At 38.5% G+C, this 24620-nt stretch overlaps 2 protein-coding genes and 2 pseudogenes across 3 annotated transcripts; 3 read left to right on the top strand and 1 right to left on the bottom strand.

Annotated features, from left to right (window-relative positions):
• Nucleotides 1–1162: 1162 nt before the first annotated feature.
• Nucleotides 1163–9118, bottom strand: LOC120016931 (protein argonaute 1-like). Its single transcript, XM_038869930.1, has 22 exons — nucleotides 8963–9118; nucleotides 7341–8137; nucleotides 7049–7257; nucleotides 6815–6964; nucleotides 6580–6713; nucleotides 6321–6445; nucleotides 5887–5993; nucleotides 5617–5755; nucleotides 5410–5526; nucleotides 4884–4991; nucleotides 4727–4798; nucleotides 3714–3836; nucleotides 3462–3621; nucleotides 3075–3334; nucleotides 2839–2981; nucleotides 2682–2744; nucleotides 2544–2607; nucleotides 2289–2424; nucleotides 2113–2186; nucleotides 1930–2024; nucleotides 1765–1796; nucleotides 1163–1647 (listed from the first exon to the last, which is right to left on the bottom strand). The coding sequence occupies exons 2-22, from the start codon at nucleotides 8127–8129 to the stop codon at nucleotides 1436–1438; spliced, it is 3312 nt and encodes a 1103-aa protein (XP_038725858.1). The 5' UTR covers nucleotides 8130–8137; nucleotides 8963–9118; the 3' UTR covers nucleotides 1163–1435.
• Nucleotides 9119–14082: 4964 nt separating this feature from the next.
• Nucleotides 14083–15932, top strand: LOC120016727 (annotated as a pseudogene).
• Nucleotides 15933–16748: 816 nt separating this feature from the next.
• Nucleotides 16749–19105, top strand: LOC119980119 (NAC domain-containing protein 86). 2 transcript variants are annotated; one of them, XM_038822781.1, is made up of 3 exons: nucleotides 16749–16992; nucleotides 17186–17463; nucleotides 18602–19105. In XM_038822781.1, exons 1-3 carry the CDS (start codon nucleotides 16836–16838, stop codon nucleotides 18893–18895), a joined length of 729 nt encoding a protein of 242 aa, XP_038678709.1. In that variant the 5' UTR covers nucleotides 16749–16835; the 3' UTR covers nucleotides 18896–19105. The 2 variants fall into 2 exon arrangements, with proteins under 2 accessions (XP_038678709.1, XP_038678708.1); XM_038822780.1 differs by having other exon boundaries at nucleotides 17186–17466.
• Nucleotides 19106–19980: 875 nt separating this feature from the next.
• LOC120016726 lies at nucleotides 19981–20571 on the top strand (annotated as a pseudogene).
• Nucleotides 20572–24620: the final 4049 nt, after the last annotated feature.

Below are 24620 nucleotides of genomic sequence, written 5' to 3'. Positions count from 1 at the left end.
TCAATATGTAGCGGTTACGCTGCAGCCGTTATGTTGTTTAGTATGATATTGGATTTCAGTGGACCGCACAATGGAGCCGCTCAGTCCAACGCCTTACCAAACAGGCGATGCTTTTCTTCTTTCCTTCTATTAGTCACATGCTATTGTCATCTACTTTATAATTTTGTTGAATTTTGACTTTAATGTCCCTTGCGTTCACTCAAGTTTTGCACTTATAATTTTTCTTCTCGTACAACGGTCAAGTTGTTGAGTAACACAAAAAAAGAAAGTCACGAATAGGATTTGATTATCCTAAGTTAAGTTGCCTCGCAAGTTCATATTCAAGACTTCATCTTGCAGTTTTTAGGGTAAAAAGTATGAATGGACTGAAGATATTGATTGTTCATATGAAAGACAATTATGTAATATTACATTATAGTATTCAAAGAGGTGTTTCATAATTTAACATAGATATGTCACATTAATGTCAACTTTGTATCATTATACACATTAATAAAGAGATAACTGATTAACGGGAGAGATTTAAGAGGAAGAGATAATTAATTAATTTGTTTATAAGTTCAAAATATATTTTACTTTTGTACATAATACTTAATTAATTAATTTGTTTATAAATAAATTAAATGTATTCTCCCTTCTTTCCATTTCCCTTCTCTTTTCCCAAATCCCTCAATCCAAACACACTTGGCTGTTCACCTAATCCTCTGGCACAAATGGCACCCCCAATGCTATTACTTAAATATTAGGAATAAAACCAGAAGCAAAGCCATACTACTTAAAATTGCTAAATCTCACACGAAGTCCGTAGAAAAAATCACCATGCAGACCTCGACAGAGAAGGATGGATTAGGTGCACCCTTGTAGAAATGAGTTACTCAAATTTCAAATCTGGGACTTTCTGTGTCAAACACTGCACACTTTCTGTGTCAAACACTGCACAGTCCGATATCAGAATCACATTAGAAGACTGTCCAAAATCCAGTCTCATTAGGTAAAGTGGTAAATCTACATCATTCGCACAATAAAACGATGTCGCAACAAATATGGTAACCCTAAGGATTTGCAAATTCACACGAGTACACCACTCCCCAACATAAAGAAACCAAGATTTCAAAAATAGGGAAATCTTAATCAAGGTAAATGTAAGCCAAAACTCCAAAGAGACAGAGGAAATGTCGGTACTAGAAGTCTAGAAGGAGAAGCAGTCCACATGATAGTAACAAAATAGTCCCCAAGCAAATTCTAGCAGCAGTACATAGACAACCAGGGTTTTATGATAATAAATAGTCTTCGGAACATTTCTAGCTTATAATAAATAAACTGTTTTGGTCCTGAAAAGGTAGAACTTGGGAAAATAGTCCAACAGTTGAATAACATGATGTTTTGGTCCTGAATAGAACTTGACCAACATAGAACTAAATCAGTTCGACTGTTCTCAGCAGTAGAACATAACCCTCTTCACGTTCTCTTTCAGAGCTGGGAGGGGCCTAACAACAGCACTAGCACCAGGTCCTCGGGTGGCCCTCGGGCCACCACCTCCACGTCCAGCAGCAACACTACTCGTCATAGAACCACTGTCTGACATCTCTGGTTCCATGTAGAAGCGAGCTCTGAAAGCTGCAAGATGCGCATAGTATGCAGGGGGGACTGCAAAATTTGAAGGAAAAAAACCTTTAGGCATCAAAACAAAAATTCTAATTACTAAATACAATACAATGTACTTCGGGAAGAGAGGAGGGAGCGAGAGAGAGAGAGAGCACAAACCGATGGATACAGAACGAGTGCACCTGGCATAGCTGCAAAAAATAAAAGAAAAGTCTTCTTAGAAATTTAAACAAAGAGTAGGTTACAAATATATTTTGCACACATTAGTGAGCTTATACACAAATGATATGCTTATAATAGATTCCACAAAATAAACGAACTTACGTGTAACAAAGGTTATTAGTAAGCGATTGCAATTCATCAGCACTGAATTTGTTCTCATCCCACAGAACATGGTAGTGAGCAGGTCGAGAAGTGCCCTGTTCATATATCACGTTTGGGTTTGCATATTTAGATGATCACAAAGTAAAAACAAAACAATCCGGCAAGTGGAAATAATAACTTCACCTGAATTCCAGCATGGCTGCATAAGTAAAAATCAAATTCAGTGGGATGACATATTTTAGAGTCAACCACTGTGCCTGCAAAAATACCAGATATATATGGAAAGGAGTTTTTGCGTCAGCTAGTTATATCTCAAGAATAAAACATATATCAAATGAAGTTACCTTGAAGTTACTTACCAGGTAATATATTCCCACTTTTGTCGACGGCATTGCGATCCGAATGATTATTGGCAAACAATCGTGTATGATGACGTTTCTGCACCACAACAAAGGTCACAGGAGGCTGGTAGTTTGGTTCCAGAGAGGCACATGCCTGAATCAAGAAGAATAAAGAGAGAGAAGTAAAATTAATGATAAACTTATGGTATTAACCAGTTACAATACACAAATGGAGTAGGGCAAAAAGCAAAAGATATTTAGTTGAATCTTCACCTTGCGAATAGCATCAAGTTCATAAAGCAAAACTTGATAGAACTGCCCTTCGCTCACACCATCCCTGGTAAGTAGGGCATACATTAATAATACAGGAACTGAAAAAAATTGACAGAAGCATGCGGTAAATTGAAATACCTGTAAAATATGATGCGTTGCGGTTTCTGTCCAGTTGCTCTACGGAAGGATATGAGGAATTCCCTGAAAAATAGATGCACCCAAAAAAAAATTTTAACCTGTCCCAATCTCGGAACTGAACGTTTCATTCAGATGAAATAGAGAATGTGAACCATACTTGATCATGCCACCAGACACTGGACCCCTGACAGGATCATGCCACGCTTTAAAAAGGTCTTGTATAAGCTCTTGACGATGGGCTTGAGCACAAACTAAACCGGCATACTTAGTCACCTCCGGCCAATCTTGGGAAGCAACAACCTGCATTCAAAGTCCAAACATCTTGTCTAGTAAACACAAAAATGCACTCTAGTCATGATCAATGCATACAAAGGCAGACTTCTAGGGACTTACAGCTGCAATAGATGGGCTTGAATCCTCTCCAGGGTGAGGATGGGTAACATCAGCACCAAAAATGATTGTAGGACGGTCGCTGACGTGAGGTATACGCCTTGACAATGCATCAACAAGAACTGTATTCCGTCCCCCCACCTTCACATTTATTTTCAAGGCCACATTTGCTAAATATTGTTTGCTCATCTTAAATACGTGTTTTGTTAAGCAGCATTGAGAAACAACCCCAAGTTCTGTTTCACATATTCGCTTCAAATCACCTGCATGGCGAGTTATCACATGAGTGATCTACAATGAAAACTAAATGCAGAATCGCATTGAAGATACACTAAACAAGGAAAAAAGTGGAAAAGCACACGAGGCTCGTCAAATACAAAAGTTCTGTACCATAAAGAGAACCATTGTTATCTGGCAGAATCACAATGAGCAAATCAAGCTCCCTGCCCTGAAGTCTTGTCACTGAATCATGATACCGTGTTTTCAAAACCTTCTCGACCTGTTCAGGGCGAGCACTAATTGGCGGAAATACGGGCTCTCGATTAAAGTTCTGCACAAAGAGCAAAACACACATACTTATATTATGCCCATGACAAAGACACCAAAAAACACACAAGAATACAGGAAAAACAAATGTCATACCATGCCAGAAATGCCACACATTTGTGCAAGTTCATAACAAAAATCACGAGCCACATTCTCCTGAACCTGTCGAGAAAAGTTTATGCAGATCCAATTGTTGACTGTTCCCCCATTCACCATTTTCTGTTTCACAATGTAAAACCATCAATACACAAGCCAGGCTACACATGCAAGCAGAAGTGAATGCCCAAAAATAATTAACATGCAATCAAATACAACCAGACATGTAAACTCTTTCATTCTGGCCAACAATTAACCTCCTACCTCAGCGTGCCTCATTGATATGAGAACAAAAATACATCAAACAAAAATTTATTACACTACAACATATCAAACACAGACCATAAATGCCAGGCAAACATGGTATATGGATCTTTCTACATATTAAGACATTGTCCGAAAACTTCATAAATCAATTTGCCTTCACAAAGGTAGGCATCACAAGGTATGGCCATCTCAAGTTAACAAATAAAATTCATAGTGCACAAAAGATATGAGTATGATACAAAAAATAAGGCGAACCAAATCACAAGCCATCCTTCATTAGTTGTGTCAAAATAATCCACATCCAGAGCATGACTGGTTTGTCAAAGCAGCTGGCTGCATATACAGTTCACATATATTGTCTAACAGGCAAGGATCAGGCTGTTCACATAAACGCAATACATCAGACATTATATTTGGTAGAAACAAATATCATAGGCAATGAGGTTTGATTTGATTAGACACGGGAACCACACTCCAAATTTAAAGATAATATACTCCATTAACCTAATGCCACGATGAAAAATGCAGCCACACTCCACAAGATTTTACCCCCCTCCTCTTCCCTCGTAAACACAAACCTACTGACCTTGTCTTGCCACAAGGGATTAATGCGGTTCAGACACTCAGAACTGCATCATATATCACAGTCATAGAAAATTGCAAAAATAGGTAAATAGAAAAGAATGCTTATCCCACTCCCCTAGAGATAACTTTGAACTCAATGACAAAAAAACAAAACAAAGTACCTTATTCATCATGTTCCATTGTCCCACTTGAGGTAGGCATTCTCTCTCTCTTCCAGTATCGTGGTACTTGAGCTGCACAAACAACAATATTTGTTAATAAAACATTTCACCACCAATAGAGTATAGAAATCATGTAATAAAATCGGATTTCACTTACTCTGGGTGCAGGTAAAATGCGAGCTTCAACTTGAGCAAGACTCTCACTGATTTTTATTCCAAATTCCTTTGCATAAGGATCTTCATCGTAGGCATTATGACGAACCGTCTGTGTACAATCATTATCAATGTTGAGAGCAGTGCTTTGAACTATAGACCAATGAAACTAAGATTGCAGGCACGGTGGTAAGAAAAAAAAGAATGTAGGTAAACCACTCAGGTAGTGGTCTTGGGGTTATAGCATTCAAATGCAAAAGAAAGAAAACATGATGATACAATTATGTATCAAAACCGTTAAATCGAGTATTAAAGATTGTAGGATGTCAAGATTCATTACCATTATAATATTACTCAATGTCCTAAACTATTAAACCAACTACGCATCATCATGCATTAAGGATCAGGTACTAACAACTTAGATGATCAGCCTTATTGCCTTAATATAAAATATTTCAAAGGCATATTATACGTTTACTTTCAATCAACAAGGGTATACTACTATACTTAATTGTGGCAAAGAAACAAACCTGCAAAATATCAAGCTCCCTGTCACGAGGACGTTGACAGGTAACCTTCAGCAAAGCAGTGATCTGTCGCTCATTCAATCTCTTAGAGTACCGCTGGCCCTCCACAATCTTGCAGACCTAAATCGACAAACTTGATCTTAAGCAAGAAAAAAAAAAGAAACTGGAATGTTAATATGTATAGGGAAGAAACATAGTCCATATATCCACCTCCATAGGCAAATAATTAGGTCTCTGCTGATTTCCAACTTGTAGACAAGGCCAATTGGTATGCTGAATGGCAAAACCATAAGTCTCATGGAAGTACTCAATAACCGATTTCATGGCTCCTCTATCATCCACCGGAAAACTGATGCATCCAAAAGCAAGTTCCAAACAACGAAGTCAGCAGAACAAGAAACAACAAGGTAACAAATTAGAGATATAAGATACTAATAAGTTCCATCTCCTTTATTTAATGACAAGTGACAAGATGCTTACGTAAGCTCCCGTGTGGCTTGTGATGTTAAACCCGAAATTCGATATTTTCTGCGCATATTTCCGCGGTGCGTAACCTCAACCTTAATCCCTCGAAGGGCCTTCTTGATCTGTTTACATAAATACAAATGTAAGAAATCAAATGCTGGTTCAACAAGAAATTCCAATGTACAATGACCATGTGGGATGATTCAATTGATGATCCTCTAAACAAATATTTATCAAAAAAAAATGTTGCTGAAATTAAAAAAGGAGATGAAATGAAGAGTCGACTACTGTAACAAACAGACTTAGGTCACGATTCTATAAAAAAAATCTGAAAAATGCAAGGTTGCTAAAGTTACACAAAGAGATGAAGAGTTGACCCTAGAGCAGATGTAGGTAATCCAATGCCTGTACAGTTGGTGAACAAAAAAAAGAAAATTGACAAATCTAACCTTCACTCGATCAGAATCGGACAAAGGCCTCGCCATAATATCTCTGGGATGTCCGTCCCGATTCAGCAGCTTTATCACAAACTCAATCACCGGCAAAGGCTCGATGAATGCGGTGGATGACATATCTGTACCAAAATTCACATCATCAAAACACGGGGAAGCCATTTACACCCTTTTAAGTCAATGAAAAGATGGGATTCAGCAAATTGATGACAATAAAATGAAGCATAAAAAAAATACAAATTTACAAAAAGTATACCAATGTTAAGTGACAATCCCATCTGCGTGGGGCGAATGCTTTGATAGAAGCCACGCCAGCTTTCCAAACCATCACCTAGTGGCCGCCTGCTCCCTAGATCAGGAGAATAAAAAGATCGACCCACAGGGCAGTACCTGCAATAAATAGAATAAACTCCTGTATGTCAAGCACAGAATCCTGGCACAAAGACTACTGATATGAAGGGTGGAGAGGGTGGAGGGGAACCATTGAGTACCTTGTTGTAGGAAGTTCTCGCAGCACAATATCAAGGACTTGGAGTGCTTCCTGAGGGGCATCTGCTTGTCTTCCTTGCAAAAAGAGCCCTAGGTGGTGCAAATCAGCACGTGCAGCTAATTTGATTACCACTTTGAACTCCCTTTCCCTCCTGAACAAGGAAAAAAAAGGTTAATTAAAACTGCCTTCCAAAATTATATCAAAGGAAAACATATATTATAAAACTAATAAAGACCTTTGCCTGCCTGCTCCCTCATCTTCATCAATAAGAGGGACTCTAAATTCCTTCGATATAAATGGGAGTGGACCTGCTGTGTACAAACTCTTTCGACCATCATATGCAGGAAGACGCTTTCCAAGATGTGATTCTTTGTATAAATTGACCAGCTGCTCCATCACAGCACGGTTCACAACTCGAGATGTAACTTCAGGCACAATGGTGACCTGATCACATAAATAAAAAATTAATTAGTAAGCAAATACGTTAACACATCAGACACTTGTTATAAAAAATAATGGGTACACACATCATATTGGTGGAGATCCTTGTCTGGGAGCTCAGCAAAGAAGTGGTTTGCCTTGACTATACACCTTATTCCAGTGCTACCCTTGCCCGGCCGAGGTGGGAACTTCATTGATTTGCTCGAAGAAGGTACAGGTTGAATTGTTTGAGCAGAAGGTGCTTGGACAGAAGGTGCTTCTTGCACAGAAAGCTGCTCAAACTGTGTCATTGCAGCTTGTGTTGACTCTGGCGGCCTAGAGGAAGAACCAACTTCAGAAGGACTGGGCTGAGGCCCAGCTACATAAGGAGCCAGGGTAGCTTGGTGCAGCTCGGGTACTGATGTTCTAGATGGGCCACCAGGAGATGGTCCACCACGGCCAGCACGGCCACCACCAAAGCCACCACGAGGTCCACGACCCCCTTGCTGAGGTGGCCCTCCCCTTCCCCCTAGCTGAGGAGGCCCTCCCCTACCTCCTTGCTGAGGAGGCCCTCCCCTTCCCCCTTGCTGAGGAGGCCCTCCCCTTCCCCCGCCCTGGTATTCAGGGAGGGCACTATATTGTTGCTGCGGTGGAATTCCACGACCGCGGCTACCAACATATCCTCCACGACCCCCTTGCTGAGATTGGGGACCCAAACCTCTTCCACCACCCTGGTACGTTCCTCCAACACCACCCTGGTATGCTGCTCCTCCACCACCACTTCCTCCTTGTTGAGGTGCAGCACTCCTTTCAGTAGGGCGTTCAGAACTGTGGGCATCACTACTTCCAGCTTCCTGGTCGGGGCTGAGAGCCCCAGTACGCTTCTTCCTCACCATTATATAACCTGGCACATAAGGCTAAAGGTGAGGTCCGACTCCACCATAATCCATTAATTGTCTAAAATGACAGGTATAAATAATATAAAGAAACAAGACACTGCAATGAGCAAATACGCGAACAAACGAGACAGCATAGCTGAAACGTGTTCTCCTTACAAAATACCAAGAGAATCAGATCTTGAAAGATCAAAAACACTGTGCAGACAGAAAATGAATAAAACACAACATAAACTCAACAAATATGTAAACTAGTAAGGAAAACATATTTACGTAAACAACCATAATAGAATCCGATAAAATAGCTAAAAACGCAGAGAGGAAATAAAGCTCTTCATAGCGTTTGGCTCAGAAACCACAAGCATTGAAGAAAAAACTAAACAAAAGGAGCGGGAGAGATCGTAACAACAATGCAAGATCATTGATCATCTCCCAATACATCGAAAGCAAATAGCAAAATTATCCACGCAAAAAGGGGAAAAAATCACAGACAGCATCACCTAAAATACCTCGAACACACTGAAACCCTAAAACAGAAATTACACCACGCAACAACCGAGGAGATCTGACGATCTAGAACAATAACAATATACTTCTCGGAGCAATAAAACCAAAAAATCGATACTGACACGAACAGAACAGGCTAATAAGGCCATGGATAGTGCATCAAAAGAGATCCGTTGAACAACATTCAACAAGATACAAATACAGTAAAGAATAATCAACAACAGTAAAAAAAACACAGCAGATCCACAACAAAACATAGAAGAATAGGATAATGCAGATAACACAATAGAAAAGCAGTACGGACTACCAAAACCGCTGTTGATTACCTCGAAACCGCTAATCGCGAAACCGCTTACCGACCACTGAAGCGAAAAAGTGGCAAGAAAAAGGTCCCCAAGGACAAACTACTACTGCTTCTCACACAGCGATACCTAGGGAGAGAGAAAAAGCGATGTGAGCCCTACTCGTTAAATCCACAACAATGCCATCCACTGCCGGTTTATAGAGCGGTTGTTGGTCTATGAAAATGACAATTCCGTCCCTACCTGACCCCAAGTCTACCCATTATATTTCCCCACTCTCTCTAGTGTGTGTCAAATATCCAGTCGTGGTGATGGCGCGACGTAATATTCAGTCATTGACGGGTCCGATTGATGACATGTCCGAGCGATGCTGGATCAGAATTGTGAATATGATGATTTCACGCCGTTGATCTAGGTTATGTGAAGAAGATCATCCTGAGGTCACACAACCAGTCAATTTTGGTAAAAATATTGCCTACAAAAACCTATCCAAAATGGTTGCATATATTTATAGAATAATTTTTATTTTTTCCAGAAGAGGAAATTAAATTTTTTTTTTTAAACGATGTATGGAGGATTTGAACCGTAATAATCAGGGTGATACATACCAATCTTACCACTCAAACTAGTGGTTTGGATGTGGAAATTAAAAAATCTTAATAAATAGCTTGTCATGTACTTATTTGTAATGCCACAATTTTTAGATATTTGTGACAATTTCGAAGCTTTCTGGTCGGATCTTAGCATTAATAGAAAAAACTTAGATTTATATTATATTGTCTTCAATACATATAAATTAACTTACCACATGTTATATTAGGATGCCGGATTTGAAACGATTGCTTAAAACTGGAGCTTCGGCTACATTTCAACCATTTCGGAACTTCCCAATTCAAAATTAGTACTGTCGAAGTTAAATACAAAAAAAAAAACTACAATTTTTACTATTGACTTTGAATGTACATAAATTAACTACCATTTAGTAAAATATAATGTCAAAATTGAAACAATTACCTAAATCTGACCAAAAAGAGGTGGTTCGGTTGACAATTAATTGGGTTAGACATATGTGTGTTCACAATTCAATTCAATGAGAAACATATTTCTCAACGATATTTAAAAAAAACTAAATCTGAATATCTGATTATATTTCAACTATTTCAGAATTTTTTAGTCTAATCTCAGTATTGTCGAGAGTTGAATCGAAAAAGTAAAAAAATGTACTATATTGGCTTCAAATGTATATAAATTAACTAACATGTATTGAAATATAATGTTGAAATTTCAAATGAAAACCATATTATTTTCATGGCATCATTGGTTTCTTTTGCTATGTTTATGTTTGGTTAGAATAAAAATTACAATGAAATAATGCTTAAATTATTAAAATAAATATTAAAAACTATAAAAAAAATGAGAAATTAAATAATATAAAAATAACATTTTAAATAAAAATCCTAAAATCTTGAGATTATAATCGTGGGATATTTTCAAAGTTGTGTGCTTTTAAAATGACATTTATAAGTTGTGGGGGATTTTTCCTAGGCCTAAACGTTGATGCTTGAAAACTCGTTTATCCACAATTTTAAGATGATGGGCATGACCCAGCTTTTTAATTATTGGGATCTAATTCCCACCTCCCCATTCAAATTTATGATCTCTTGGTGATGGAATAGTGAGTAACATATTTATGATAGATGGATTTCGTGAACCAAAGGAATCCTTAATCAAAAGTCTAAGATTTGTATTATCTCAATTTCGGATTCATATAAAATTGACTATATGCATTAAAGTGAATACCCAAATTATTTATTTTATATTATTCCACCTATGTATATTTAATACAATGCATAGATTTAGTATGTGAGGTTGCTTATTTCAGTATTAACCTTAATTTTCATTTACTTGTTAGAGGTGTAAAACAAGCCCCCAGGCCCGTTGGTCCGGAACGGCCTGACCCAATGCCTCTGTGAGGCTGCCTTATATATATGTGTTGTCATTAGGACTTAGGGGAGAGTTTTTTCCTATATTGACTGGCATAAAGTTTGTCTTATATGGCTAAAGTTGAACGAAGAACAGCTTTTTCTCCAGGTTAGCTGGTTCGAAACAAGGGAATGCATGCCACTGCAGTAGCTATGGGCCATGGCTACAACCATTGACAGACTTTGTCCTTTCTGCAATTTCATGGAATGCTCCCCCGGAAATCACTTATTAACATCTCTATTATTTTACTGCCAAAAAATTTGTTAACAACAAAGAAGAAATCAAAGAAGACACTAATTTTAGTGGGGATTGATTGAGCTAGATCTCATAGTCCTGTCCTTCAAGGCCATGAAGTTCAGAACTTGTCAAATCACGGAGAACATGATATCCATGGCAAATAAAAGTAAAGAAAGGTCACACCATATATGGACTACAAAGAATTTACTGGTTTAATTAGAGTGTAAAAGGAGGACTCTTTCATGGTTTTTTTTTTTTTTGAGAAGAATTTCATAGTTCTTTTGATCAATGCCATGAAATATCCAGAGACAACTTATGGAAGTAGAGACGCTAAGTAGTTAGCACACGATGTGATGCTGAAATCAAAAGAAAAACCACTTTCATATGTCTAGCAAATAAAGTTTGCTCACAAACTCAGAGACTCTTTATTGGTGATAAAATATATATAAAAATGATTTCAAGCAAATGATTTTAAAAGAATTGCTACTTACCTTATGTACTTGACCAGGTAATCCCTATTTAATAAGTCCAAAATGGGGCTACGTCAAGACCAACTTCCATTTCCCTTTTTTTCATTGACAATGGTTGATAAAACTGTTGAAAATAGTAAAATCCAAGTTCAAACATATAAGGATATTGTCCACTTTAGGTCATGAATCCGCACATATTTGTTCTCTATGGGTTCTCATTGGTTCTTAGCCTTTGAAAATACGTCACTTGTGTGAGAGGTGTTGGGACTTTATTTATATGTCACTTGATTGTCTTGAGGAAAACAATACATGTAGTGCAATAAAGAAGTGCAGACACGGTAGGCAACCTCAGTTTTCAATATATAGGGTTATCCATATACGAGTTGTCAAACACTACAATCTTGCATTTAAAGTGCTTCACATGGATGGTCGAAGTCCAGACAAAATCCCACAGATAAAATGCCGAAGCAAACTATGCAGACATGAGACATAGCATTTAGAGATTCAGACTCAATGGTCATTTGGTTTTCATGAAAACTAATATTTGCAGCCAAAAAATGGAGTCTTAGAGTAGACAACTCGATAAAAGATGACTAAATCTGTAGTATTCAAAGAAGATTACGTCAATCAAAATACAGTTCACAAAAACCTTCCACTTCCTTTGGAGGAGCAAACAACTTAATTATAAGGATCAAAAAATGATCACATTTATTGATATTCTTGTGTGGGCTTATGCATGTTAAGATTTTGGGATTAAACCGACGTGATAGTCCAAGAAATGAAGCCTAAAAGTTCAAGAATCATCTAGGGTTTCCATTCATGCACTATTTGCTACTGTGGTGAATGTGAACTTGTGACAATTAACCTGATATAAAGATAAAAAGGATGCAGCACCTTGACAACAGCAGGAAGCCCGGGCAGTCTACTTGCTTGTCACAAACTGGTTTCAGCTCATACTGGACCACTACCCTATAAATGTTATATGCAAATAAGAAACAACAAGAAAAAGATGACAGAGTTTCATACTTTCATCTATGTTAAACACTGCCAGATTTGATCTCACTCAAATCCCTCAAGACAGATGACTACAATGTATAAAATGCATCGTGGCTTGGAGCCCATAATGGACTTTTGCGGCCCATTTAGGTATCTCATGAGCTAGTCCATTTGTTGAAATATGGGCCTAGATGCCCTCCATCGGTGAAATGAGTGAAGGCCCACTACAATGTTTTGAATCAGTGTCCTAATTTCCCAACTAGGCTAGCAACCACGCTCGAATTGTTAATCGCTGGAATCGTTACCTGCGGAACCCAGATGATCTGCCAGAATCCTTTCAGTCGCGCGTCTCGCACTAACTCAACTGCAAGGGATTCACTATTTTTCGGGTCCGTGATCGTTATGCGTATGCCGGGGCGAAGAGCAGTTTTCCGGAGCAGTCACAGCTGGCAAGGGCGAGCCGATGGTGGTGCGATTTTCGTCGAAGGCAGCATGAAAATTGATCTTCACTATATTCTTTGCTGGAGGCTTCCACTGCTCAGCTATTGAGGACTTTCTGACGGTACCGTGCGAAGCTCTGCCGTGTTATTGCGTCAATCTTGATTCTTTTCTCTTATATTTCTGTGATATAATAATAATTTTATCGATAAAACTTTCTATCTATTACGTTGAAAAATTATTATTTGACAAGGTTTTGATGAGAATGAGAACTCGGCAATGTTTGGTATAAGTTTCTCAAAGTAGAATGGCTAGATGATTGGATTGATTCTCACAGAAGATGTCCACCATAGATTCAACATTAGGATTAGTTGATATAGAGGGAATATAAGGAGAGGAAGATGGGAGTGTGGTGGTTGTGACCAACAAGACCATTATTACGAGGATGATGAATCATGCAATGGTGATGGCTAGAGTTTTAATTAGTTCTTCTTCACACCCATTTTCTAAGTTGTTGATCAAGATCTTGTGCATTGTTTCGAGTGTTGATCATCTTAGTTTGTGTTTTGTCAAAAAAAGATATTAGGTTTTAAAATATCCAATTAATAACCAAATATTTAATGCCTCAGCATCGTGCTTATCAATTATGATATATGGAGCCCGCCTTGGTCAGTATTCAATGACCTCTTTTTTTTCAAGCTTGCTTAGTCCCTTCCTATCTACCTTCCTTTTCTTATTTTTCACTTTTATGAGGTAAAGAAGTGTATTTGGTTCTGCGTAGATTTCAGAGTACTGAGATCGATCCACTTTCCCCAAACACAAGGTAAATAGTCGGAAAACTCTCCAAAAAAAGGGGGGAAAAAGAGATTTACCTAGGGAAGTCCTGGGAACCATGATAGGATCTATCCTTGAATTTTCCATATATAGAGGAATACTTGTAAGATGCTGTAGTGTAGGAAGAGTGATCAGAGAGACAGAACACTAGTACTAACTAGCTCTACAAAGTTTGTTATAAAAAATATGGATGTGGATGTGGTGTTGGGGGATGCAATAATAGGGAGTGGTATTTGTGGCCTTGCCACTGCCCTTGCTCTTCACAGATTAATTGCTCTTCCCTTTCACTGCACTTTTCATCTTCTTTTGATTTCTCCATATAACTAGATCTTGAAGCAATTTGGAGAAACAATAGTGAAGTCATTGAAGATAAAAATTGTGTGATGTATGCAAGAAGGTAGTAAGGAATGTGGTTTTGGAAAGATCAGAATCATTGCGTGCAACTGGTGCTGGAATTGGTATCCTTGCTAATGGTTGGCGTGCCCTAGACCATCTTGGTGCCGGCTCTAAACTCAGACCCACTGTCCTTCCTCTTCAAATGTAGATATTTAATTCAAAAATGTCTATTGACTTGAACGATTAATTTGATCCATCATTGTGACTAAACAGGGTATGATATGTGACACTCGGCGGCAGCAGCAGCAGTAGGCAAAGAGAAACACTTGTCTCGTAAGTCCAGATTTCTTTAGTTAGTCTATGATCATTATTGTTTGCCTATTCAACGTTTGGCTATCCATTTGAACCCAAAAGGGTCATTATACGTAGATTTTAGGTCTATTAGTGGAAGATCATTGTGTGTTTCAACATTGTATGCAAGTTTTCTTTAGATTTTAGTTAACATAAGATCATTATTCTTTAGTTAATATAAGATCATTGTGTATCTCAACATTGTATCTTTGGCTAATTTAGAGCCGTGAGTTCGTAGGGAAGGCGAAGCTCTGTGCCTAAACAGAGTGTGATCTAGTCAAAGCACTCGCTGATGAACTTCCACAGTCAACAATTCGCTTTGGATGCCACATTGTATCCCTGGAATTGGACAACTTTCTTCTTATTCGATTCTTCATTTGCAAAATGGAACAACAATCAGAGCCAAGGTCCATGCCATTAAATCATTAATGGTTTAGTGCAATAATAGGGGGTGGTATTTGAAGACAAAATTCTTTCTGGACGTGTCCTGGTTGACAACAAACTTGTTTTTTGGTTTGTAGCTCACAAACATTATCCTAAAGGTGCCAAATCTAACTCAATTGGATTAATTGGAAGTCTTGTTACTGTTAAAAATTAAATCTCCGTGTATTCGATCTCTAGCATAGACTCTTTTCCCTCATCATGTTGAATCTCCGATTCAGGTGGATTTGCTATTACACTAAACCAAGGGTTGGAAGGAGTCAGAGCTGATAAGAGATTGTTTGAGAGAAAATCGATGGAATTCCGACAGAAACTGTAGAGATGATAAAGAACGTGACCTATCCTCAATTTCACTCACCCACCTCATATATTGTGCTTCACGGGGGCATACTGCTATCTAGCATTCGAAAAGGAAGAACAGTGACAGTTGCCGGAGATGCAATGCATGTGATGGGTCCATTCATTGGACAGGGTGGCTCAGCAGCTATTGAAGATGCAATTGTTCTTGCCAGATGTTTGGCTGGAAGGTCGCATTCAATGCAGAAAGTTGGGGAAGCAATGGATGAGTATGTGAGAGAGGAGAATGAGATTGTTGAAGATGTCCACACAAACTTATTATCTTTTTGGTCTATTGCTGGAGACATCATCAAGTGCTTGTGAAACTTGTGTTTCTTGCATTGTTTGCTGTTTTGTTCAGCGACCCAATTGTCAATACTCGGTATGATTGTTGCAACCTCTGAGTGCTCTATCATGGTTTATATGTATAGATCTCTTAAACTATCAGTTTATGATTCTAGTTGAGGAAGCTTAGTTTGTTTCTTTGATGTATAATTTTATAATCGCGTTGTTGCAAAATGTATGACTTTGGGTCTGGGCATTCAGGATGAGATGGGAAATACATGGCCTAATGAGGAGCCCAATTTGGGTGAAGCCTATATGGGCCATATAGGCTACGTTTAAAATCTTATTCAAGTATGCTATTCCTCTTCCTCTCTTTCAGCCCAATTGCCATTAAAATCTCCCTCAATGAGTCAATTACATGGGTTGTATATCCTGCGTCTATATTCTGTAAAGAAATCTTTAGTAGTTCTCAACTGCAATGCACAAACTCTCAATAATTACCACTTTTATGGTAGCAGTAATAACAGTAATCTTTTGCACTTTATATCAAGAAAAATAAGAGAGAGAGAGAGAGAGAGAGAGATGTCAAAGGGAGAAGAACCTTCTTTTATCTTCTCTCGATCAAAGCAGTGAAATCTTGGGGGACAGTAAAATAAAGGTAAAAGAGGAGCCACAAAAACGAAAAAAGTTAAAATTTATTTTGCCAAGTAATAATGACGTAGAAAGTTGAGGATATAAAGAAAAAGAAGGTGCCATTGATTTATGGAAAATCAGAGCAGGTCCTCCATCGTTGGTGCTTCACTTCTTCATCACGATTTGCCCTTCAACAGAAGCTTGAGATCTACTAACTACCAATAAGTGAACTCTTGAAAAAAGTAATAGTATAATCTCATTAGCAGGCCTAGTAAAGAAGTGAAGGCCCAATACAAGTAATAATAATAATGAGAAAGGGAAGGGCTTGCAAGGAACGTTTGTCCCAGAATCTACAAAAGGGAAAGTGACAAAATAAAAATGATCCAAAGACAAAGATCTTTGAATACTTTTTATGTTCGTATATATACACATGGTGAAGCTCTAGCCACTAGTGTTTTAAGAGAATTTTCTTCAAATATAGAGGAGGAGCCTTGAGGTGGGTTTGTGTTATCTGGAAGAGAGAGATTGAGATCGATATCCATTGAGAAATCAAAGAAATGGCACCCGTCGGATTGCCTCCTGGTTTTAGATTCCATCCGACGGACGAGGAGCTTGTGAATTACTATCTCAAGAGGAAGATCAACGGCCAAGAAATTGAGCTTGATATCATCCCTGAAATTGATCTCTACAAATGTGAGCCATGGGAGTTGGCAGGTTCTTAATCATTTTTTTTCCCTCTCCTCCTTTATATCTCTATATCTATGAATTCTCAGTTTCTCACTATACTCATTCTAACCACATTTCTTCAACAGTAACAACAAACTAAATTGTGTGATTTTGACATACCATATGTATATATTCATTAATTAAACTGATTTTATTGTGTAACGTATATTGTAATATACAGAGAAATCGTTCTTGCCAAGTAGAGATCCGGAGTGGTACTTCTTTGGACCCCGGGACCGGAAGTATCCAAACGGGTTCAGGACAAATAGGGCAACTCGAGCTGGATACTGGAAATCTACTGGAAAAGACAGGAAGGTTTCGAGTCAAAATCGAGCCATCGGAATGAAGAAGACATTGGTTTACTACAGAGGCCGAGCTCCTCAGGGGATTAGGACTGATTGGGTGATGCATGAATATCGTCTTGACGACAAGGAGTGTGAAGACACCACTGGCATTCAGGTAGTTTGTGCATAATAATGTTATATACATGAGTATCTAATTTAGATATCAATATTTGATTTAATTTTCTTTGATTAATAATAATTAGGAGACTTCATCATTTGTTTTCATTGCTTACATTCTACTATTCTGATTGCATTTTTCTTGTAACACTTGATCTCTTATGTTGCAATGTACATATTTTTCAGAAAATATAAATTAATTTGATTAATTTCTCTTTGTAGACAAATTAGAGTCTCTCTTTAGAGTTGGAATATGATTCTTAATCATTGGATTACCTAGATGCATTTTTTTAAGAAAAATTTGTTTAGTTAGGCTATTGTTTTAAAATAATTTGTATCATTTAATTATCATCTTTTTAAAAAAAATATATTTTTTCACTACTCCCTCTATCTCTCTCTCTCTCTTTTACACCAAAGTGCAGAAAGACATGCCTAATGATCGAACATGACCTTGAACTTCACACAAAACATACAAAATAATTAGGAGGCCGTAGTCAAATGCTAAGGACGTGAGAAGTACTAGTGCATGATATGCATGGAAAGTTTAGGGTTTCCACATATTATTACTATTATTTTCTATCTTCCAACTATTTTACTTTTATATATTCGTTGCTTCAAGTGGAGTTAGATCTCCATACGTGACAAAAGTTAGGGTTTCACTTTGTCTCATTATCTAAATGAGACAAAAGTACCATCCTCTCATATCACTCAATCCCCTATTAGTTTATAAATTACAGTGTGTTTCTTTTGAACGTTCCTTGATCTACAACTCTAGATTCTATGATTAATTAAATCATCAAGAGACCATGCCAACCCAAAAGGAGCAATCCCACCCCCATCTCTCTTTCATAGTAATGTCACTTGCAAGTATGTTTGTGTCGGTTACTTTTCACTTTATTCCTAGCTACAAACCATAATGAACCAATGAGAGGCATCATATATTTGTGTCCATGTGACAGTCTGCCTGCCTTACATGGAAGAAATTAACTAATATATAGACAAATTAACACCCCCCCCCCCCCCCCACATATATATGAACTTAGTTCAGCCAAAATAATTGACTGATTTTGGTTACTTTGACTCAGGCTCCAAACAATTGTTGTAGCTTTTGTGTTAATCACGGCTATATGTTGCAGGATTCTTACGCATTGTGTCGTGTGTTCAAGAAGAATGGGATTTGTTCTGAAATTGAAGAACAATCTGGCCAATGCAGTAGCTTGATGATGGCGACGATGATCGAGAATTCCCCGATCGTAACAAACGAATACGAGACCATGTCGCCGGATATTGTTCCGGTTGCCTCATCGTCATGTATGGAGGAGGAAGACAGAGATGATTCATGGATGCAGTTCATCACAGATGATGCATGGTGTTCTTCAAACACTGCTATGGGTGGAGAAGAAGTTTCTCCTGTGACTTTCACAAACTAAAAAAGTGTTGTTTATTATTAAAGGTGGTGGTTATCCAATAATATATTTTTCTAATCACAATAATAAAAAAAAGAGGTCTCAAAACAATTTACATGGTAAATTAATATGTTAATTATTCTAAGTTTGTAGATTACTATATATATATATGTTATCTCTAACTGGATGTGGTTTAATTACTTTGTTTTTGGTTTGGATTGGTGGATTCAAAAGAGCCGGATTATCAAAATGGCTCTATGGGATTTTTTTTTTTGTTTTACCTCTGATTCTAGAGATGATTTGGGTGTACTTAACTTGGTGAAAAAAAAGGAACACTAAATAAATGTTATTGTTATTATTTCAGACTGGGTATATTTTATCTCTCGCTTTCGGTAGTATAATTGGAAGTAAACAACCAACTGAATTTTTGTTATCAGAACTCTTTCAAGAACTCTCTGAAATGCTCTAGATCATGAAAGACAAAGAATTCAGCATGGCAGACAATCTTCCTTGCATGTCCTCCATGCCAATGATTGTTAATTTTTGTCAAGTGTTAATTGCTACATCATTGTCTTGCATGTGGGAAACGGAAAAGGTTCATCACTCCATCTACTTATGAAGGCCTGGTTAGGAATTTTCCAATTTTCTCATTGATCGGTTTTTGGAGTGTTATGGTTCCCCCCAGCTGTAAAACATATGTCCATTGGCAAATACTTTGCGTGTTTCTGTGTCCCCATCTCACTATCATATGATAACTTATGTGCTGTATAATTGATGAGAATCCCACGCATCGAAAGATGGTGGATTTGTGGGATTCTCATCAATGATGCAGGGCTTTCTTTCCGCACCACTGAAGAGAGATTGCGAACCCTGGCTCCGCAACCCAGTCTACATAGCCCAAATATGTATGAGGCAAGACAAAACGGTCCAATTCAGAAAAGGCCCCAGCCCAACCCGAACTTGAAACATAGGACCATAAAAACCTATCAGTCCAAGCGCAGCAACAAGCCCAAACCGGACTCAGCCCACCACCATCCAGAGACCACACCTCACCGTGTTACAGAACGTCAGAACCCCATCCACCTCAGCCCAATAGCACCCATAAAGGCCGAATTTTTCTCTCTCAATATTTGATATTGTTTCGTTTAGGTTTTTTTTTTGTTATTTTCTCGACCTCTCCCGCACTTCCTTAGCAAGTTAGCATATGGTTTATGAGAATTACCATGGCTTCGAGAGCAAAAATTTTCAGATCTACGTTTTTTGCTTCCCGTTTTTCTACTGGAGCCGTCTTTTTCCATTTCAAAGCAACGATGTACTGACGAACTCCAAATAGGTTCAAAAATTTATAAAACAAAGAGAAGTGAGAGAATGGACGCCATAGAATCAGTATTCAATCCGCTCAGAGAGTTCGCCAAAGACCGCGTTCACCTTGCGAAGAGGTGCCTGCCACCAGCCCGATCTCGAAGGTAAGAGTAACTTCTCGATTTTGATTTCTTGCGATTGAACGGTTAGTGGTTGCTTCTAGTGTGCTGATCTGGTGTGGATTTTTAGCCTCACGGTGCGTTTTTGTATTCCGATGGTGTAGACATCATGAAGCTGGCTTCCCGTACAGCGATAGGGTTCGTGGAATGGGACTCCTCGGGTTCTTCGTGAAGCTGATCTTCATCCCGGTCAACGACACCATTGTTGGATCTCGCTAGGTAAGCCTTAATCTTCTTGGACTATTTAATTGACTCGTGTGTGCTTTTCTTTTAGATTGTTGCTTTTCATTCGGTCACTGAAATTGCGTTTTACCATTCATTGGAATCCGCAATTCAGAGAACTCACGCGGTTCTCTGGTAGACAATTATAATCGTGATCATATTATATTCAGATTTGCTCTTCCGATCTCAACATCTTTTTTGTCGCAACCTCATCTACTGGTCACGTTGAGTGTCAAATCGTCACTCTCTCGCATTTCATGTTGCATATTGTATGTGCCAAATATTCCAATAGGTCATGACAACATCAATTTTCTTTCAATTTCTCGCAAACAACCAAACTAAGGATTTTGTTTTAGCTAAAGTTTGTATGCTGCTAAAAATAATTTGATGTTTAGCATATTCAGGCTCTTTCGTTGCTTTTGAGATCAATCATAGTTAGTGATCTGGTAACTGCCAATTTATGGAAATGTTGTTGTTCGGCATTTCTTATTTGTGTCGGATCTTATCTTTTCATTCATAGGACTTTAGTGAAACAGATGAAATCTTCAAAATATGCGATGTAATAGGTAGCATAACCATTGGAGAAATGCTCTATTGTGATGCACTAATCTTGCAAGGGCTGTTAAATACCAGTTTCCACTGGTCCATTCCCCCACCCCTATCTTTTCTCAGTGCAAGTTCACTTTATACAACTGAATACATTGTCCTCCTGATGCAATGATGCATTGTATGCCAATCTGTTTGCGTAGGTACCATCAGCAAGTGAGGATGTAAGCAACTAGGGGTCAGCATCGGGCTGGGCTCCCCCAACCCCTATCTTTTCTCTGTGCAAGTTCACTTTATACAACTGAATACGTTGTCCTCCCGATGCATTGTATGCCAATCTGTTTGCGTAGATACCATCGGCAAGTGAGGATGTAAGCAAGTAAGCAACCTTATTACAGTCAGTTTACATTGCAATTTGCCAACTATGTAGTTGCCTAACCTGAGGCATTCCGACCTGTGTGTTTCCCTCTCCACTTTTGGAAAATGTTTAGTTTGTTCCTGAGAGGCTGAGACCTCAGCTGATGCCCTCAGCTGCAGGGACCCTTTTTCATCTCTTTTTTCTTAGGTACCTTTTGCGTGCTATGTTTAGACGCAGATGAATAACATCCATATAACTTGTTTCTTTTGTTTCCATTCTGATGATGTATTACAGTATTAGCCCATTCATTGATTGCGTTGACTATATGATTCTTTGTTGTAGCGTAGTTTCTTTTATGTTCTGCCGTCACTTTGCTCCAGAACATCTGTGACCTATAAAACCCCTCCTTTGGTTTGTTATTTTTGTTACAGAGTCACTTTCATCCTTTTTCTCGGATTCTCCATTGTATGGAATGTGTAGAAACCTAATTTCTTTGTCACGGGTGGACAAGGGCAGGCCTGGATCAAGCAATATGAGAGGAGATACCATGGTGCTTTATCAAAGTCAAAACTCACCTGTAATTTTCCTTCTCCGAAGTTACATGCCTCTTTCAGCACAGGTGGTTCTGTCTTAGGTTCTGAAATTTCTACACTATTATTTACATGGTTGCAAGTATTGATGGGTTGGAAACATGATTTCATCATGGTTGCAAATTCCTGCATTGTGCATGAACAATGCTTCACTATTTTGAGTAATGTGTGTGTAAAAGAACTTCATTTTTGAACTCCAGACCTTTGGGTTATATGCAGAAGTGTTATATATACACCTATTGCCGAAATTGCTTGTCAAACAACACCTACTCAATTTATTGAAGTGGTCACTGGTAAGTGCCCACATGATGGATGCGGTGTCTTTCTTTTCAAGTTTATGCATTCTGATTTGGACAAAGTGAATGAAAACTTGCCATACACTGATCATTGCGTAAAGCATTTGGATTCCACATGATATGTATATATGTAGAACTCCTTTTTGGGATCATAGGCCTTTTGGATAATAAGCAGAAATAGGTTTGTGTGTGCCAATTACCCATTGTAGATATGAATTGCTTATCAAGCAACATCTGCATAATTTTATGAAGTCAGACTCCCAACTCCCAAAAAGAGCAAGAAGAAAGGCAGGGCAAGCAAGCGAACTTGACACACTCTTATTATTAACTGAATCATTAGGAATTTCACATGCTATGTGCTTCGTGAATCGAATAGTTATCTATATCTGCAGTTTCTAATGCCTTTGATAGTTGATACTATTGTTAGTGCAGACTTCAGATGCAAATCCTCATCATCCAAGCGTAATCAATATATTGTTAAAAAGGTTTAGTTGTGAATATATTATAACCAACTTCATGGAAATGATAACTCGTACTATTTGATGTCTACGGTTCTCATTGTACACTCTTTTGCAGGTGTGCAATGCAAGCCGAAAATGGTGAATGAGGTAGGGTATTCGATCCACTTTTCCTTTTTTCCCCCGACATATCTTTTTTCCATTAAAAGGATGTATAGAATTTATTCAACTAGTGGAAAATAGTTGGCTCTAGGCTTTAATACTTGGTGGGAAATGGGAATGTTTGACGATGCCAATAGATTGCTAAGAAAATGAAATTGTTTTTGATTACATAAAAATACCAGGTCTTCATTTTTGTGTGCGTATGTGCGGGAGAGGGGCACAATAGATCAAAGTCATTGTTTTTCCCTGTAAATTAAACGGGAATCCTGTTTAAATGAGTTAATATTTTCGAAATGGATCCTCTAATTGTCATTAACGTTATACGATAATCTTTGTTCCTGGTTTCGTTGATGCCTACAGCATGCAAAGATGGTGTAATTGTAAGCGCAGTGGCTAGAGCTTACGTGGAAAAGATCGTTGATCTTTGGACCAGATCTAATCATCTGGTCATGTTGTGGGTGCTGTAGCTGGAAGAATGGCCTTGGACCGTGCTGAATGGAATGGCTGGAAGGTTAAAAGCTATTATGACCATTAGATTCTTTAACATGCGAATGGTGGAGCATCCATTAAAAAGTGGAAATTAAAAAATTACAAATAACAATATAAAAACGGAAGAAAACGGTTATAACTGAAAAGAGGCCCGTTATAGTGGGCTGTCATGAGGTCCATACGATTTCAACATTAGGCCCAAAGTCAAGTTAGGCCTCAGAGCGGTATTATGTGGTAGAAGGCGTACATGAGGGAGCCAATTGAACTGAGCCCGTGGGCCCAAAAAACATTAGCCCAATTGGGCTTAAAAACCCATTATAGTTGACCAGGACAACTGTATTGTATCATGATCCAAGATGACAGGGTGTTGACAACATCGATATTGACCGCGTAGGCCCAAAATTCGTCAAGCCCAATAAACCAGACCAGCCTCGCTATACTGGATTTCGGCACATCTACATTGGGCCTGTTGGCCAAAACGACATTAGCCCAACTAGGCTTGAGGCCCAACAAACTGACCAGGCCCGCTGTATTTTATCCTGGGCCCATAGAAATGGATTTGCACCCATAGATATTGGGCCTTTGGGCCCGCTTTATTGAGCCCAATTAAACATAAGCCCAACAAGCTGACCGGTACGATATATTCATCATAGGCCCACGGAATTTAGTTTCGGCCCATTAAACATTAGGCCTTTGCACCTACTTAATTGAGCCCATAAGCCCAAAACACAGGCCAAATTAATTTGAGCCCCAACAAACTGACCACGCTTGCTATATTTCATCACGGGCCCACATTATAGGTTTCCGGCCCATTGACATTTGGCCTTTGGCCCAACTTTGCTAGGCCCTCGGTCCCAAGACACATTGGCCCAATTGGACTTGACGCCCAACAAACTAATAGGCCCGCTGTATTACCTCATGGGCGCAAAGAATTGGGTTCCGGTCCCTTAACAGGCCTTTTTTGGGCCATGAACCCATAACACATTGGCCCAATTGGATTTGCGGCCCGACTAGCTGACCAAATTGGATTTCGGCCCATAACCATTAGTCCGTTCGGCCTGTTATATTGCACAAAGGTGCCTGTAGTGGCGTCCAACTAATATAACTTCCATCTTCACCTTAAAGAATCCCCCTTTATCATATTTCC

Source organism: Tripterygium wilfordii, chromosome 15 (assembly GCF_013401445.1).
Source record: "Tripterygium wilfordii isolate XIE 37 chromosome 15, ASM1340144v1, whole genome shotgun sequence".
Classification (NCBI taxonomy): Eukaryota; Viridiplantae; Streptophyta; class Magnoliopsida; order Celastrales; family Celastraceae; genus Tripterygium; species Tripterygium wilfordii.
Note: the sequence above shows the minus strand (reverse complement) of the source record. Positions and strands in the feature narration are given on the sequence as shown.